This window comes from Narcine bancroftii, chromosome 6, assembly GCF_036971445.1.
Source record: "Narcine bancroftii isolate sNarBan1 chromosome 6, sNarBan1.hap1, whole genome shotgun sequence".
Taxonomy (NCBI): Eukaryota; Metazoa; Chordata; class Chondrichthyes; order Torpediniformes; family Narcinidae; genus Narcine; species Narcine bancroftii.
The window spans coordinates 228,144,984-228,160,246 of record NC_091474.1 but is presented as its reverse complement, the minus strand read 5'-3'; the positions used below and the strand labels follow the sequence as shown (position 1 = coordinate 228,160,246).

The window sequence follows — 15,263 nt, the reverse complement described above, 5'->3', positions numbered from 1 at the left end:
GATGCTGAACTGAGGTTGGAACCAGATGTGTGATATTATCAAGTGCTGGTGCATGTTTGAGAGGCTGAGGCCAACTGCTCCTGCTTCAGATGACCACCACATTTACCTTGCCCATTGAACTCTACTCAAGGTGCTCAGTTAAAGCATGAACAATAATGAGGTCCAAAATAAAATGGTCTTTCCAGAATACAACTTGTATAATTGAAAAGTCTTTTTAATAAGTAAGTAATTGATGCCAATAAATACTCCACTGGGCATTTGTAATGTTAAAGGATAGACTGGAATTCAACATGGCAAAAAACAATCTTATGGAAGGAAGGTTATAATTTTATATTAAGACATCCAGCAGGACTCAAAGTATTTATCCCTGGGGAACGGAATAGACTGTTCTCGGACCCAAAGAAAGCCCAAGAATTTGCTGAATATTTGCAGGACAGGAGAAAGGAGGAGGAGTGACAAGAAGGATGACCGGCAAGAAAATATACAAAAATATAAAGTAAAAGATAATGTATATATAAAGATTTAAAGATGGATAGAAGGGGGGAAAAAAAGAGAGAGCTTTGTTTTATATATATAGGAAAATGGTGTTCTCTGGGGGGGGCTAGGGGTGGGAAATCAGTTGACGCTTGCGAGTAAGTTCGCAAACCGAATGGAAAGGGGAGTTGTGGTTGCCGTCAAGGGACAGGAGGCAATCCAAGGAGGGGAGGTTCATTTGGAGTTAAAGGGTTATTGATTGTAGGGATTGTTGGGATATTTCTTGTCTAAATGCGTTGTCATATATTGAGATTAAAAAGGAAAACTTAAAAAACAGTAATGGAAAAAAGGGGATGAAGGTGGTGAAGAGACGGAAAAGAAGTGAAAATAATGATATAAGATGGACTATATGACTATAAACATTAATGGAATATATAACCAAATTTAAGTGTATCCCATTGGGGAAAAAAAATCACATATAATTTAAAAGACAAAGTTACAATGTTTATAAAAACCTGGGAACCATATATGGAACATAACAGAAAGAGCAGGCCTCGGACCACCACCACCTAAAATGATAAGAAGATGAACACGATCAGATTTAACGTGTATAAGTAGATGACACATCTTTTTTGTTTGTATTCCTTTTGTATGAAGATATTGTTTTATTGTATTTTATATGTTTAATATTTACTCTTTTTGGAGGGGGATGGGAAGGGGGGAGGGAGGGATGGGAGAAAAATAAGAAAATCTCAGTGTGAATATTTAAAGAGATGCATCTGTAAATATATTGGTTGATACGGTTCATAATGCGATAAATAAAGAATTTTTTAAAAAAAGAATAGACTGATGGAGTGATAGTTGGATTAGATTCGTATTGCTGCTTGGGACAGGATTTTCCTACATGTGGTAGATGCAAGTTATGTAATTCAGCTGCTTGGTTAAAGGAACAACCAGTTCTGGAGTACTTTGTCATCTGCAATTAGGATGATACTGAGGATTATTGCCCACACTGAATGTTGCTCTTGAATCTGTCCTATTTAGGAATAGGAATGCCACACACCACATCAGAGAGCCTCCTTGGGGAGGACCAGCTTTAATCTCCACAGACTCTGCATGTTAGTCAATCCTATCAATCATTTCATGGAAGTATGAATAAATAATCTACTAGCAAGGACAAGGTTTAGTAGATTTTTCCTTGTTTTGCTCTTCTCACCAGTTGCCACAGACCCAAAAGATACAAATGACAAAAGCACATAATCTCACTTAAACCTATGAAACTAGGAAAATTCCAAATGGAGACATCCCATGATTTATTCAAACAGCAACACAATTAATTACTTGGACAGAAATCCTTAAACTTCTATCACTGTTTCTGGATTTGCCTCGTTTCACCAACAAGGCACTGCAATAGAAATCAAGAATTTCAGGATGCACTTAATATTGCCTCAGGATAACAGAGTCTCAAAGCATTGGATACCAGTAGGGAAACTGAATTACTAACATTGAGCCGCCTCCCTCAGCTGATGATGTGCTTCCTGATCACCATGTGGCACCACGATTGGTATAGTCTTAAAAAGAACTCTGGGTAGGGGTCATCCATGTCCATCATCAAGGGTAGCTTGGTGGCATCAAGATTCCCTTGTCGTCATGTAATAAAATAGGTGTAATAGGCAAAATTTGTGTAAGACAGATTCACCATCAGCAGAAATTGCCAGATGCCCTTTACAGTCGGAGAAAGAGAGCCCCCACAGATTTTTTGAATGCCAGTGGATTCACCTCTAGCACTCCTGCAGCCACACAGAATTCAGCCCAAACCATTGGCAACCTGAGATTCAGATATGAACCTCTGAAGCGATCAGGAAGCCTTCTGCGTCATCGGCACCCTCTTGCATCCCGGTTCTAATACCTGATACCCACTTCCGCCAGTCTCAAGCCAGTTGCCAGCAGTCCACACCCTGCACGGGTTCCTTGCCTCGAGTTGTCAACAGCTCAGCACTGCCTGTGCGTGTCCTTCAGCCACAGAGCACCTCGCTGGTCCACCACTGTGGTCACCGTCCCATAGGTTCATCTCCTCTACTTGTCCTTCTCAACAGGGGTTAGTCTCATCACTGGTGCTCTGCTTCCCCAGAGTCTGTAACACCTTGAGGCTGCTGTCTCAGGCCCAGAACCCACCGTTGCAAGATTTTAAAATAAGCCACTGTTGGCTCCTTTAACAAGCCATATAAAGCTTATACAGAGCTATTTACAGTTGAACTGGGCCCAGAACCCGCCGTTGCAAGATTTTAAAATAAGCCACTGTTGGCTCCTTTAACAAGCCATATAAAGCTTATACAGAGCTATTTACAGTTGAACTGGGCCCAGAACCCGCCGTTGCAAGATTTTAAAATAAGCCACTGTTGGCTCCTTTAACAAGCCATATAAAGCTTATACAGAGCTATTTACAGTTCAACTGGGCCCAGAACCCGCCGTTGCAAGATTTTAAAATAAGCCACTGTTGGCTCCTTTAACAAGCCATATAAAGCTTATACAGAGCTATTTACAGTTGAACTGGGCAGTAGGACCTTTCAGAGCAGCACTGCAACTCCCCTCCATGCTCTCGCCAGGTCTGCACCAGCGGCAGTGCTCCTGTTGCAGCAGCTCCTGCAGTGCTGCCATTTTTTAAACCTGATTCAGCTGATGGAACCTTATAATACATAGCGGCTGAATAAGTCATGTGATAAGTCTCAATTTGGGAATTTGCTTAGTTTTCATAGGTGTAAGTGAGATTATGTGCTTTTATCTTTTGTATCTTTTGCAGATGTGGAGAAGAAATAGGAGAACCAGTGATTGCTGTGTTCCTGAAATCCTGGTTATGAATGGCTTTCTAAATACCTATGTGAGCAGCTTCATTATTGTCTGAATGTGTATAACCTCGAGAATTAGAAGGCCATTCGATCTACTGAATTGAATACGCAGGGGTCTAGTGCACGAGACAAAAGTGCTGGAGAAATTCAGCAAGTCATGCACCATTCATAGAAAGCAAGAGGCAGTTTACATTTTGGGCCTGAGCCCTTCTACAAGAAGTCTTTTGTTCTAAAAAGGAATTATTTCTTGTATCACCATCTAATAATTGTGGCTTTTGAATGATAAAATTCAAAATGTACTGGGAATCTTTGCGAATAAAGAACACAGGGCTTGATGTTGGGGATTGCTGTGGATGAAATGGCAAATTTTCATAATCCCACAGCAAGGAAGAACGAAGAAAATTACAACAGAAGAATCACACTGCTATCCATTTTTTCATTAATAACCTACTGAACTCATTAATGCTATGCCTATATTCAGTAATTGCAGTAATGTATTTGTTGTTTTTGGGGGGAAAAAAACACAAAAAACGATTAGCTGCCTTTGTAATTCAATATTAATAGTATTATTTAATTTAATATTTTAATTTTGCCAGGATTTGAATCACAGAATCCCATGAGGCAACATTCTTCGAAAACAAAAACCCACCACATAAGAGTGTTTATGAAATTTTCATGGTGACCCAAAGTGTTTTGCATCCAGTGAATTATTTACATTAGATGTACTTATGATGTTGATTTTTTTATTTGTAGATCGTGGATCTGTGCAAATTACAGAGAGTGAAAGGATCTTCCAACGAAGAATAAAGGAGATTTTGCAGCAGAATGACTACTCTGCGTAAGAAACTTCTCTTTCCTCATTTATTTAATTTTCATCATTTTGAAAAAGCTTTAAAACCATCTTTTCTGATTAAAATTAGATTTTTGTACCCGTCTGTGGAAAATGAAGAATTTGAATTGCTACCTTCAAATTTGACCTTGCACATTGATGCATTGTCATCCGAAACCATCTCCTGTACACCTGCCAATCTGATTGAGATACATAATGATAAGCAAGGTACATAACATTATTTGATAAGACTGCATCCAAATTATTATTTGTTGTGAGGTCTGTGATTTGTTTGCTGTCGGTTTCTCAATTAAGAATTGCTCTAATGTACAGTAAAACTCCCTGGTGTCCGGCACCTATGGAAATTGATAGATGCTGGATAGGTGAATTTGCCAGTTGCTTGAGTTTGTATGTTGCTTATTGCATATTGGCAAATTGACTGCAGGGAGCGCCAATTTAAAACTTTTGTATTTTTAAATATTTATTTTCTGCAATTGTTTTTTTTCTTGCTGGATGCTTGAATTCCGGATAACAGGAATTTTACTGTATATTAAATTATTTCAACAATGCTTAACATTTTTATTATTTTGTTTTCAAATGGATATATATTGGAGCTGCTACTAACATCCAAAGTGGATGGGTAAAACTCCTATTAGTCTAACAGGATAATTTATCCTTATACTAAGATAATATCTTCCAAGATAATTTTCTCTGAGCCCTCTTACAAAGGATGTTCAATTTCTACTCTAATATCAAGAAAGTTTTCAAAATTTCTTCTGCCTAAGCTTATATTTTATTGTTAAGAGTTTTATGGCATATTCTCCTTTGATATCTAAAATGTATAATACAAGTTATGTGAGTTCAAATGACTGGGAATTAAAGAAATACATTTATTGGGTGTCTTTTCACAAAGTAGACCTTTTGTAAATGTATGCTTTTCAAAATAAAAAATTTAAATCTTTCCTCCAATTCCACATCTGACCTCACAAAGGAGAGAGCCAAAGGGATGCAGAGACTGAAGAAGCAATAGTTGATGAAGAAACTATTCTAAATATAATGGATAACAGTCAGACGTTTCTTACCTCATCACAAAGGTTAATTCAGAATCCAATTCTCAGTGAGTATTTTAAGATTTAACATCTGTTTTGTGTCACAGTAATATTTGACAAATTTGAAAGCTCCTATTCCATCCATTGAAGTAGAAGTGTCCCTTGGAAAGATTTCCTGCAATGAATGTTTATATAAATTAAAGAGGAGATTGTGCTGCAGAGACGATTCACCAGGATGGTGCCTGTGATGGAAGGATTTGGTGGTGAGGAAAGGCTAGATAGGCTGGGGGGGGTTCTTGTAGTAGAAGCAACAGAGCAGGATCTGGTGGGCAACTACAAAACTATGAGAGGCAGAGAGAGAGAAACAGTATCTTTTCCCTGTGGCAGAGGTGTCTTAAGACCAGAGGGCATAGGCTTAAGTAGGTAAGAGGCTTGGAGGGAACTGTGAGGAAGATTTTCTTTTCACCCAGAGGTGGTGGTAATCTGAAATATGCTGCCTGCAAAGGTGGTAGAGATAAGTACTCTCAAAACATTGAAGAAGTATGTAGATGAGTATACTCGAATCATCAACACATAGAAGACAATGGGCTGAGTGCTTGTAAATTAGATTAGTATAGGTGCATATTTGATGGACAGCATGACATGATGGGTCAAAAGTCCTTTTTCTGTGATATACGGCTTTAAAACAGGAGCCCATCTGCTAGAGCAGAGATAAAACATCAGTAGTAGTTAGTACAATGGTCATCCTTGCTTTGAGATATTTCATGGACATTTGAATTATTTAAACTTAAAGCTTTGATTTTTTTTGTTTTTAATGCTAAATTAAAGTGAATAGTTTACTGTCTGCCACATTCTCTTAGTTCATTACCACCTCCCATGAAGTTCAAATCTCTGACTTTGACTCTCTTCCCTTAGTAATTTTTCATTTTAGGGTGAACTAGTTTATTCTTAAACTGCTAATTGTGGTTTAAATAACCTTGTTGCCCTTGTCCCCACTTTATCAAAATTTGATTTTAAAAAAAATAAATGTTCAGTGAAAACTCAAGTCTTGTTTACACAAAATGGCTTTAATTATCTGCTGTAAAACAAGTGGGCTTTTATCCACTCTCATTCTCACTTCCTTCATGCTTCTCCCTTGGCTCATTTGCCTTACCCATTTTTCCTACTCTCAATACAATTCTTTCCTTCTTACTCCTTTGCTCAAAATATAAATCTTACTGTTGTGAAAGACAATATCATTGCTATGAAAATGGGACTACTGCATATTTAGTCATGTGGGTTTTATTTTGTTATTTCCAAAATGACATATCTTCAATATTGGTTGTTTAAATAGATGCCAGTCAGGACCAGGCACTGGTTCATCTGTTAGCTGGACTGGAGGAAGATGAGTATGGCATTGCAAGAACCCCATTTGCACCTGGTAGATCTTCACAGCAACATCCTTCAGGAGACCACAGCTACCAACAGAATAGTGACGATGAAGAAAATGAACCTGAAGTTCAGAAAGAAGAGATGGAACTTAGTGTGATAATGACTCAGCGATGGGATGGTGATCTTCTGGATCATGTTAGGAAAATGAGGTATGAAATTTATTGATTATAGAGCATTAAACTCTTGGACATGCAGAGTACTTTCTGTCATTTGGTTTTTAAGAAGTTAATGTTAGTCATTTTTTGCTCATTGAAAAATGTGAATTTAATGTCCATTCCTAACACCCTCTGATCTGAATCCAAACCAAATAAGGGTGGCAGATTCCTTCTTTTGGAGTATGTTTTAAAAATCCATCTGGTGAAATGACATTGACCTGAAACATTAATTCTGTTTCTTTCTCCATAGAAGCTTCCAGAGCTGTTGAGTATTTCCAGCATTTTCTGTTTTTATTTCAGATTTCAAATATAACATAAGTACTTTGCCTTCTGGATTTTTGTTTCCGTCCGATTCATTGTTACTGATACAAACTTTCATTCCAAATTTACTTTAATTTCCCAGCTGCTGTCATAGGATTTGAATAGATGACCAACATTGGACCTCTTCAAAGTATGAGCTCTGACATGTTGCTCTTACCAATCACTTCATTTAAACCCTTTACCATTCCTTTCCACCTTTTAGCTGTACAGAGATTTCTTTCTCATTTTAGCAGTTTATTTTCTGCAAATGTTGCCACCTTTGTTTTCCCTTCACCATTAACCTAAATCTCTTTTCCTTCCTGTTCACTCAACTTTCAGACTGTGGTGAATCTCTGCGAGCTGCCTGTCTCCCTTCTGGCAACCCTTGCTGTACTAACATTGGCTGTGCATTATCTCTACCGTTGAGGACACTCCCTTTGGGTATAACTGTGTATGCACCCATTGTCTTTCATTATTGTACCAGAAGTTTCTGCTAATAAAAGCCATGAATATCGTTTGACCACATCGTCTTTGTCTACCTTCATCTGGCACTACATAGACATCCACCATTTTCCTTTGGCTCATCCTGTGCTCATGACTTATTCATGAATTCTAGAAATGGGGAGAAGGCAGGTAGGTTGAGTTAGGTCATAAATTAGATCAGCCATGATCGTATTGAATGGCGGAGCAGGCTCGATGGGCCATTTTTGGCCTACTCCTGTTCCTACTTCCTATGTTCCTATGACCAGAGGATGTTATGTTAAATTGAAGTCATTCCACAAACAAGAAGCAATAATAAATGTGAAATTTTTCTCTTACATAAAAAAGCCATTAAAAATGGCTCAATTATATTAAAAAGATGAATCTAATTTTCTTTTGCTGTACAAAAGATATGTGAGCCAAGACACTCAGATGGTGTTAATTTATAATTCAGCTTTGACCACCCTGAATCAATAAGCAAACAGCCTCAAGGAGCTCCTGCATTTATGACCTTTCACCAAGTTCTGATAACAAGTTTGTCCAATATGCACTATGTACACTTGCTCCAAATTTCTTGCTACAGCTGAATAGATACTTTGTAAAAAAAAATAATCTGCATTAGTATTCTTGAGTTAAGACAATAAATACAAAAAGTAGATATTACATATTCAGTTATCCTAGTCTAAATATTTGTGCCCCAAACATGTCAGCTGATATTTCTCCTTTTTAAAATCAGCATCAAATTTGAAGTCAGGATAAGATCTTTGGTCAAGCGATCTCATTCTCTTCCCTTTTGAAGGATAATTATACATATTTCCTTACATGTCTTTGTGATCTACATCATTATTTCAATTTCTTTAATTTTGTTGGCATTCGTTGTAATGTATAGATGGCTGAGAATGTCATTTCTGACTGGGTGAATTATTTACTCCTTGTATTTTTTTTGCAGGCCACAGGAGATTGTCTCTCTTCCATTTCTTCTCCACTGTTATCCAGCTTTGTCAGAAATTTTGTTAGTTACTCTCTTAATCAGGGCTACATCCAGATCGACACCACTGCCTTTTGGCATGATATCTATTGTTGGATTTGTTTTCTATATCCAAATGTGCAAATTGCACCAAGATACACTGCTCTGTTGCCCTCTTTTATCTGACTCCTTGTAAAACTGTCTTGTATGAGCCTTCATTTGTGAAAATGAACATTGAGATGCCCAGAGATAGCTAAATAGGCCCTCACTAATTGGTCTTGGCACTGTTTTTATCATCTCCACAGCCACTACCCTTTTGCTTGCCTGTTGTCTTGATCAAATCACATTGAAGGTTGCAAAGTACTCAATAATTTGAATATCCTGTAGCTAAAAAAAATTCTAAAAATTTATAACTACCAAAATCTACCGAATTTAATCATTTTGACATTCCGTAATGAGGGTGGAGACCCTGTTTGATTTTTAATGTGGGTTGAATCTGAAATTGAGTGTATTTGGTAAATGGGTCATGACTGCCGCATTATTTCCTATGTTGTAGAATACTGTTTAGTGTTCTTGAAACATGTGAATACTTTTGCAGAGTTACTTTAAAAAAATCTTTCAGATTTTCAGAAAAGAATGCAAGTGACTGCTCTTCAGAAGAAGATAATGCGTTCTCTGATGGTCAGATAGGAAATGGAAACATGATGGCTAACCTTTCTATTCCTCAGCTTGATGGGGCTGCAGATGAGAACACTGGTAAGTGACCTGCTGTTACCTCTTGTATGTGGAAGAGCACGATTGGATTAAAGGGCGAGCACTTAATTTTAACACTAAGATGAATTAATCTTTTAGCTGTTGGGTATGGAATATCTAGTCTGATGTAAAAACTGCATCTCCATGTTTCCTGGTTATCTTCCATCATGTACAAAGATTCAAATTTGGATCTTTCTCTATTTGCTTATTTGCAATGTGCTGAATATCTAAGCCTGTGTGCACTCTTAAATTTATTGTCCCCCAAAAAATCCAAGATCTTGATCGTTGACTTAAAAGAGCAATCTTTAAAATTTACAGCATCTTTTATAAGAAAAAAATTGAATTTGTTGAAATGATTTCCTCTGACAACACCTAAACTAAGAATAACAATGCACCTTCCAAATGGAGTTTTCCACAAGCTTGTCATGTTCCACGTATGTATACACGTATGTATGCGTGTACAGTATATGAGAGAACTGGAATAATACACAGAAATGCATGACCTGCGGAGTTCCTCCAGCACTTTTGTGCATTGTCCCAAATCAAACAAGTTAGGGCTGTCTTTTTAATGTTTGACTTTGTGTGACAGATTATAGATACGTTTTTGGGGAGATAAATTGGGGCAGGTCTTTTAATGTAGGTCACATACAAACATTTCAAGACAGATCTTATTTAAAATGCTGGAGCTCTGCTCATGCTAGACATGACGGCTCCAAGAGCTTTTGCAAAGGCTTTGGAGAGTGCCCAAGAGACTTCACTAACGGATTATTGTTTACAAAGAGGCATCAGATGAAAGAAACCGTCGGAGCCGCAGGCTGTCTGGAGGGGAACTTGCTGTTCTAAGAGGGTCATGTGGTGGTTTTGCAAGCAGAGAGAGAGAGCAAGAGAGAGAGAATTCAGCTCTGCAGTTTTACAGTCAGCAGCAACAGCTGGGACTGGAACAGGACAAGCTTGTGGAAAACCCCATTTGGAAGGCACGTTGTAATCCTTAGTTCAGCCTGATTAAAGCCCTTGTGGTTCATACAAAAGGAGTTGCCTAATGTTTCACTTGAAATAAGAGAAACAAGAAGGAACTCTGTGGTGACCTGAAAGAAAGAGGTTATCATCTGGAGAACCCTGATGGGGCAAGTTTCTTCAGCAAGACACAGAAGTGGCTGATTAGAAGGGATCAGTTTGTGTCCAGGAACAACAAATCTCTCTCTGACAACCAACAAGAACCTTCCTGAGCAGTAACCATTTACTTTTCAAGCACCAAAGCCTGGTGAACTTCATAAATGTTAAATTCTGGGCACAGTATAAGAATTGCCTGCAACCAATGAACTTGGAGGAATGAGAAATGAGATTGGATTGTGAATCAAAGAACTTTTATAACTTACATACACATTACCTACATGTGCACTTAGAATTAGAAGGGGGTTAAGTTAATAGTGATAAGATAAAGTTTGATCCTGTAACTTTTGTTTAAGTAACCATTTTTCTTGGTGAATATCTATTTCTGCTGGGTTTTGGGGTCGTCTGGTCTTGTAATAGTTGCCAAAAATAGAGTTACAAATTGCAGTGATTTCTTTTTTCTAATTATCTCTACATTGGAGAAACTTGTTGCAAATAAGGTATTTGCTTTGCAAAAGACTTCCCTTCAATCTGCAGAGGTAACCCAGAACTTACAATTGCCTATCACTTTAACTCTATGTCCCATGCCATCTCAAACCTGTCTTCAACCTTGTACATCCAATAAAGAACAACACCTCATGTTTCATGTAAATACATTTCAGAACTTGAGACTTTATATGGAATTTAAAAATTTCATTAACAACACTTTCTCTTCACGGATATGGCTATATCTTTTTATTTCAATTTCTTTTCTGTCTCTACCTGCTTTTAAAGAACTGTTATGTTGACAATTTTTGTTTGCACCCTTATCAATGACATTTCCTCTATTTTCTCAACTCCTATTCACCACGCAACTTAAAACATGTTTGTTTTCTCACTTTCCATCTGTTATCTGTTGATGGGATATTAACTTATTTTTTTTCTCCGACATTGCCACATAACCTGCTAGAAACTACCAGAATTTCCATTTTGCCTTGGATGTCTAGCATCTGCAAGTTTTATTTGCACCAAAAAAACTGAAATTGTGCTATAAATAAAAGTATGGAGGTCGCTTGCAGGAGTTCTCTCTTGTGTTTCTGGTGTCATGTGTGAAGATTGTAAACCCTGACTGTATGCTGTGTTTTTGAATCTGACCTCAGTTGGAATTGTAAGTGTACCCAGAAAACTATATTGCCCTGCAATGTAGTTTGTCACCCTTCAAGATCTTGCTACGGCATTAAATCCTTTAAAGGCACTTTTCACTTCCAAACATTTGTGTTAGCAAACAATTTTGGTGCAATAAAATAGTAATATTTTTCTCCCAAACTTTGAAAATGCTTCATGGAGAGGTAACGTTGCACATGGCATGTTTGTTCTTTTGCCATGCAGTATAAAAGACAATAATAAATGCACAACATTTAGTCATTCGGGTGCACATAATGAACCTGAGCTTAGAAAAAGGTTCATTTTCTTGACAGCTTGCACTGTCTTTTGCAGTGTCTTCCATTGGTCAACTTGACCTGGAAGTATGTCAGAAATGTACGTGGGCAAATGCATTCATTGCAATAAAAGAAATCAGACAGGAAGTCCTTTTGTTGAAAGCCTGAATCCTATGGCACAGAAAAAGGACATCAGCTCACCCTACTGGAAAAACACAAAGACTGCAGATACTAGAATCTTGAACAAATAAATAATTATTGGAGGAACTCAACAAGTCGGGCAGCATACATGGGTAAAAATGGTCAGTTAACATTTCAGGTCTGGACCCTTTATCAAGACTAAAAGAAAAGGATATTACGTATATAAAAGGGGAAAGAACCTGGGAAGAGGTGAGAGGTGGAGGGACAGGTAGAAGGAGGAACCACTGGGAATGGAGTGGTGGAGGGGGGGGGGTGGAGCTAGAAAAAAAAATAAAGTAAATGCAGGAATAGGTAACAGTGAGATGAAAACAGTGGAACCAGATGAGGATGTGAGTTACCTATAGTTAGGAAAATCAACCATGTTCATGCGTTAGGTTTAAGACTGTCCAGAGAGAATATGATGTGTTCAAGTTTATGTTTGGTTTCACCTGACAATGGTTGAGACTGAGGAAAACCACGTCACTGTAGAAATGGTTTGGGGAGTTGAAATGCTTGGCTCTATGAAGCTCAGGTTTAGACCCACAAACAGAGCATAAATGTTCAGTTAAGCAACCGTCCAGTCTACACTGAGTTCACTGAATGCAGTAGATTAGATTGGATGATATGCATGTAAAGCTCTGGTTCACCTGGAATATTTGTTTGTCTCTGTGACTGGAACAGAAAGGGGAGATACAAGGACAAGATTTGCACACCATAGGAAGTGCTTATGTCGGTGAAATGGTGAGAGTGGAGAGAAGAGCAGACTAGAGAGTTTCAGAGAGACTTATCCCTGTGAAAAGCAGACAGGAGAAGATGTGGCTGATGGGATCATGTTGGAAGTTGGCGGAAGTGTCAGAAGATAATGTGCGGAAGATGGTAGCGTGGAAAGTGAGGACCAAAGGGACTCTGTCCTTGTTCCACTGGGGGAAAGTGGGGAGAGGACCGAAATATGAGAAAATGAGGATACAAGGGAACAAGCTTTATCAATTATACCCATTTATTGTAACCTAACTTCACTTGGAGTACTGTGAGCAGTTTTGAACTCCTCATTTAGGAAAGGATGTGCTGATGTTAGTGAGGGTTCAGAGGAGGTTTACAAGGATGACTCTATGAATGAAAGGGTTATCAAAGGGGGATTGTTTAACATCTCTTGGCCCGTACTCTTTGGAATTTAGGAGAATGAGGGGGGATTCCAATGAAACATTTTGAATGTTGAAAGGCATGGACCAAGTTAATGTAGAAAGGTTGTTTCCCATGGTGGGAGAGTCTAGGACAAGAAGGCACGCACAACTTCAGAATTGAGGGCGTCAACCGGTACTTAGCACAGAGATGTGGAAGAATTTCTTTAGCCAGAGGGTGGTGAATCAATAGAATTAGTTGGATGTATTTAAGGCAAAGATTGATAGATTATTGATTAGCTAGTTTATCAAAGGTTATGGGAAGGGGGCCAGGCAGTACAGCTGAGTGGAAAAATTGATCTGCTCTTGATTAAATGACGGTGCAGACTCGATGTGCTATTTCTGCTCCTGTGACTTGTGTTTTATGGTCGATCCTATTTACCAAGTTGTACAAATTGTTAGTGAGGCCACACAAGAGTACTGGATGAAGTTCTGATTGCCCAGTTAGAGGAGCTACCTCAACAAGTTGGAAGGAGTACAGAGAAGATTCACCAGGAACTAGAGGATCTGAGTTGTAGGAAGAGGTCATATATGCTGGTCTTTATTCCCCAGAGCATCAGAGGCAAACTTGTAGAGGTTTATAAAATCACGAGGACCATTGATAAGGTGAATACTTTTTTTTCCCCAAGACAGAGAATTCTGAAGAAAAAGTTTTTTCCACCTAGATGGTGCCAAAGGAGATAATGGAGGCAGATTTAATTTTAAAAGCTATTTGAATAGGAATGGGGTAGAGGGAAACTGGCCTCATCCAGGAAAATGGGATCAGCGTAGACAGGCATCACATTCAGTATGAACAGAGTGGGCTGAGAAAACCGGTTTTTATTGTTACAAGTCCAGAGGATCCGAAAACCCAGCAGCAATAGAAATTCACCAATAAATGGTTACCTAAACAAAAGTTGCTTTTAATTTTCTTTAATCATAAAAACTGGATAAAACTTTTACTTATTACTATTAACTTAACCCCCTTCTAATTATAAACACTTGTGTATGTAATGTATGTATGTTCAGGAAAGTTCTTTGCTTAACAGTCCAATATCGTTTCTCAATCCTCCACAAGTTCACTGGTCTCAGGAAATTCTTATACTGGGCACAAAATTTAAAATTTATGTATTTTCACCATGCTCTGGTGCTTCCAGGTTACTATTCAGGAGGGTTCTTGTTGATATCAGAGAGAGAAAATTGTTGCTTATTGGACACACACAAACTGATTCCCTCTAATCAGCCACTTCAGTGTCTTGCCAAAGAAACTTCCCTCATCATGGGTTTTCTAAATGATAACCTCTTCTTCCAGGTCACAAAAGAGTTCCTCTTGTTTCCCTTATTTCAGGAGAAACACTCTAGCCAGCCATTTCCTCTTGGACAGGCTAAACTCAGAACTCACAACCCGTCTTCAAAATGGGGTTTTAACAAGCCTGCCAGCTTGCCTTGTTGCAGCCTCAAAAGCCATTGTAGAACTGCCTTCTCTCTCTCTCCCTCCAAATAATCACATTTACTGTCCTCTCTCTATTTGTAAAACAACATGACCCCTCTTAGAACAGCAAACTGCAACCAGATTGCTAGCATCAGAATCAGTTTCTTGAGCCTGGCCATCTGTTGCTTTAAAGATAATCGTCCATTTATCAATCCATTAACGTGGACTTTTTACCCCCTCCATAAATCTTCGTCCGCGAAGCCAAGCCAAAGAAAAGAAAAAAGAACACCTACTTGTGAAATCAACATAGGAATTCTTCAAAGTTTCTGTAAAGTCACCCTGGTCATGAGGTCTCTGCTTATGCATAGCTCTTGCATCTCAAATGAGATGTCTTTTGTGAAATGTCAATGTTTGTTTGTGAAGTAACCTACACTAAACCCCCACAATCTACATCTTCCAAAAACATTTACATATAAAATAACAATATAATCTGTAACACTGTAATCTGCAATTCTCTGGTTTTGTGACCTCATTCTTTCATGTGGTTAGCCTATTTAAAAGCTCAAACTCGTGTTAAAATAAAACTCAAACTCTGGTGTCTTCCAATCTTTAGAAATGAAGTTGAAGCAAGTCATCCTCAGCACTGAGAAGAAGAATTTTCATATTCACTGTCATTTTCACT

At 38.2% G+C, this 15,263-nt stretch overlaps 1 protein-coding gene across 2 annotated transcripts in view; it reads left to right on the top strand.

Annotated features, from left to right (window-relative positions):
• Window positions 1-15,263, top strand: part of rev3l (REV3 like, DNA directed polymerase zeta catalytic subunit) — a 262,433-nt gene that overhangs the window by 146,107 nt on the left and 101,063 nt on the right. For both annotated transcript variants that reach the window (XM_069887629.1, XM_069887630.1), the window contains 5 exons: window positions 4,074-4,158; window positions 4,241-4,377; window positions 5,141-5,266; window positions 6,532-6,778; window positions 9,154-9,287. In XM_069887629.1, coding sequence (XP_069743730.1) covers window positions 4,074-4,158; window positions 4,241-4,377; window positions 5,141-5,266; window positions 6,532-6,778; window positions 9,154-9,287 — 729 coding nt within the window. The remainder of the gene's footprint in view (window positions 1-4,073; window positions 4,159-4,240; window positions 4,378-5,140; window positions 5,267-6,531; window positions 6,779-9,153; window positions 9,288-15,263) is intronic.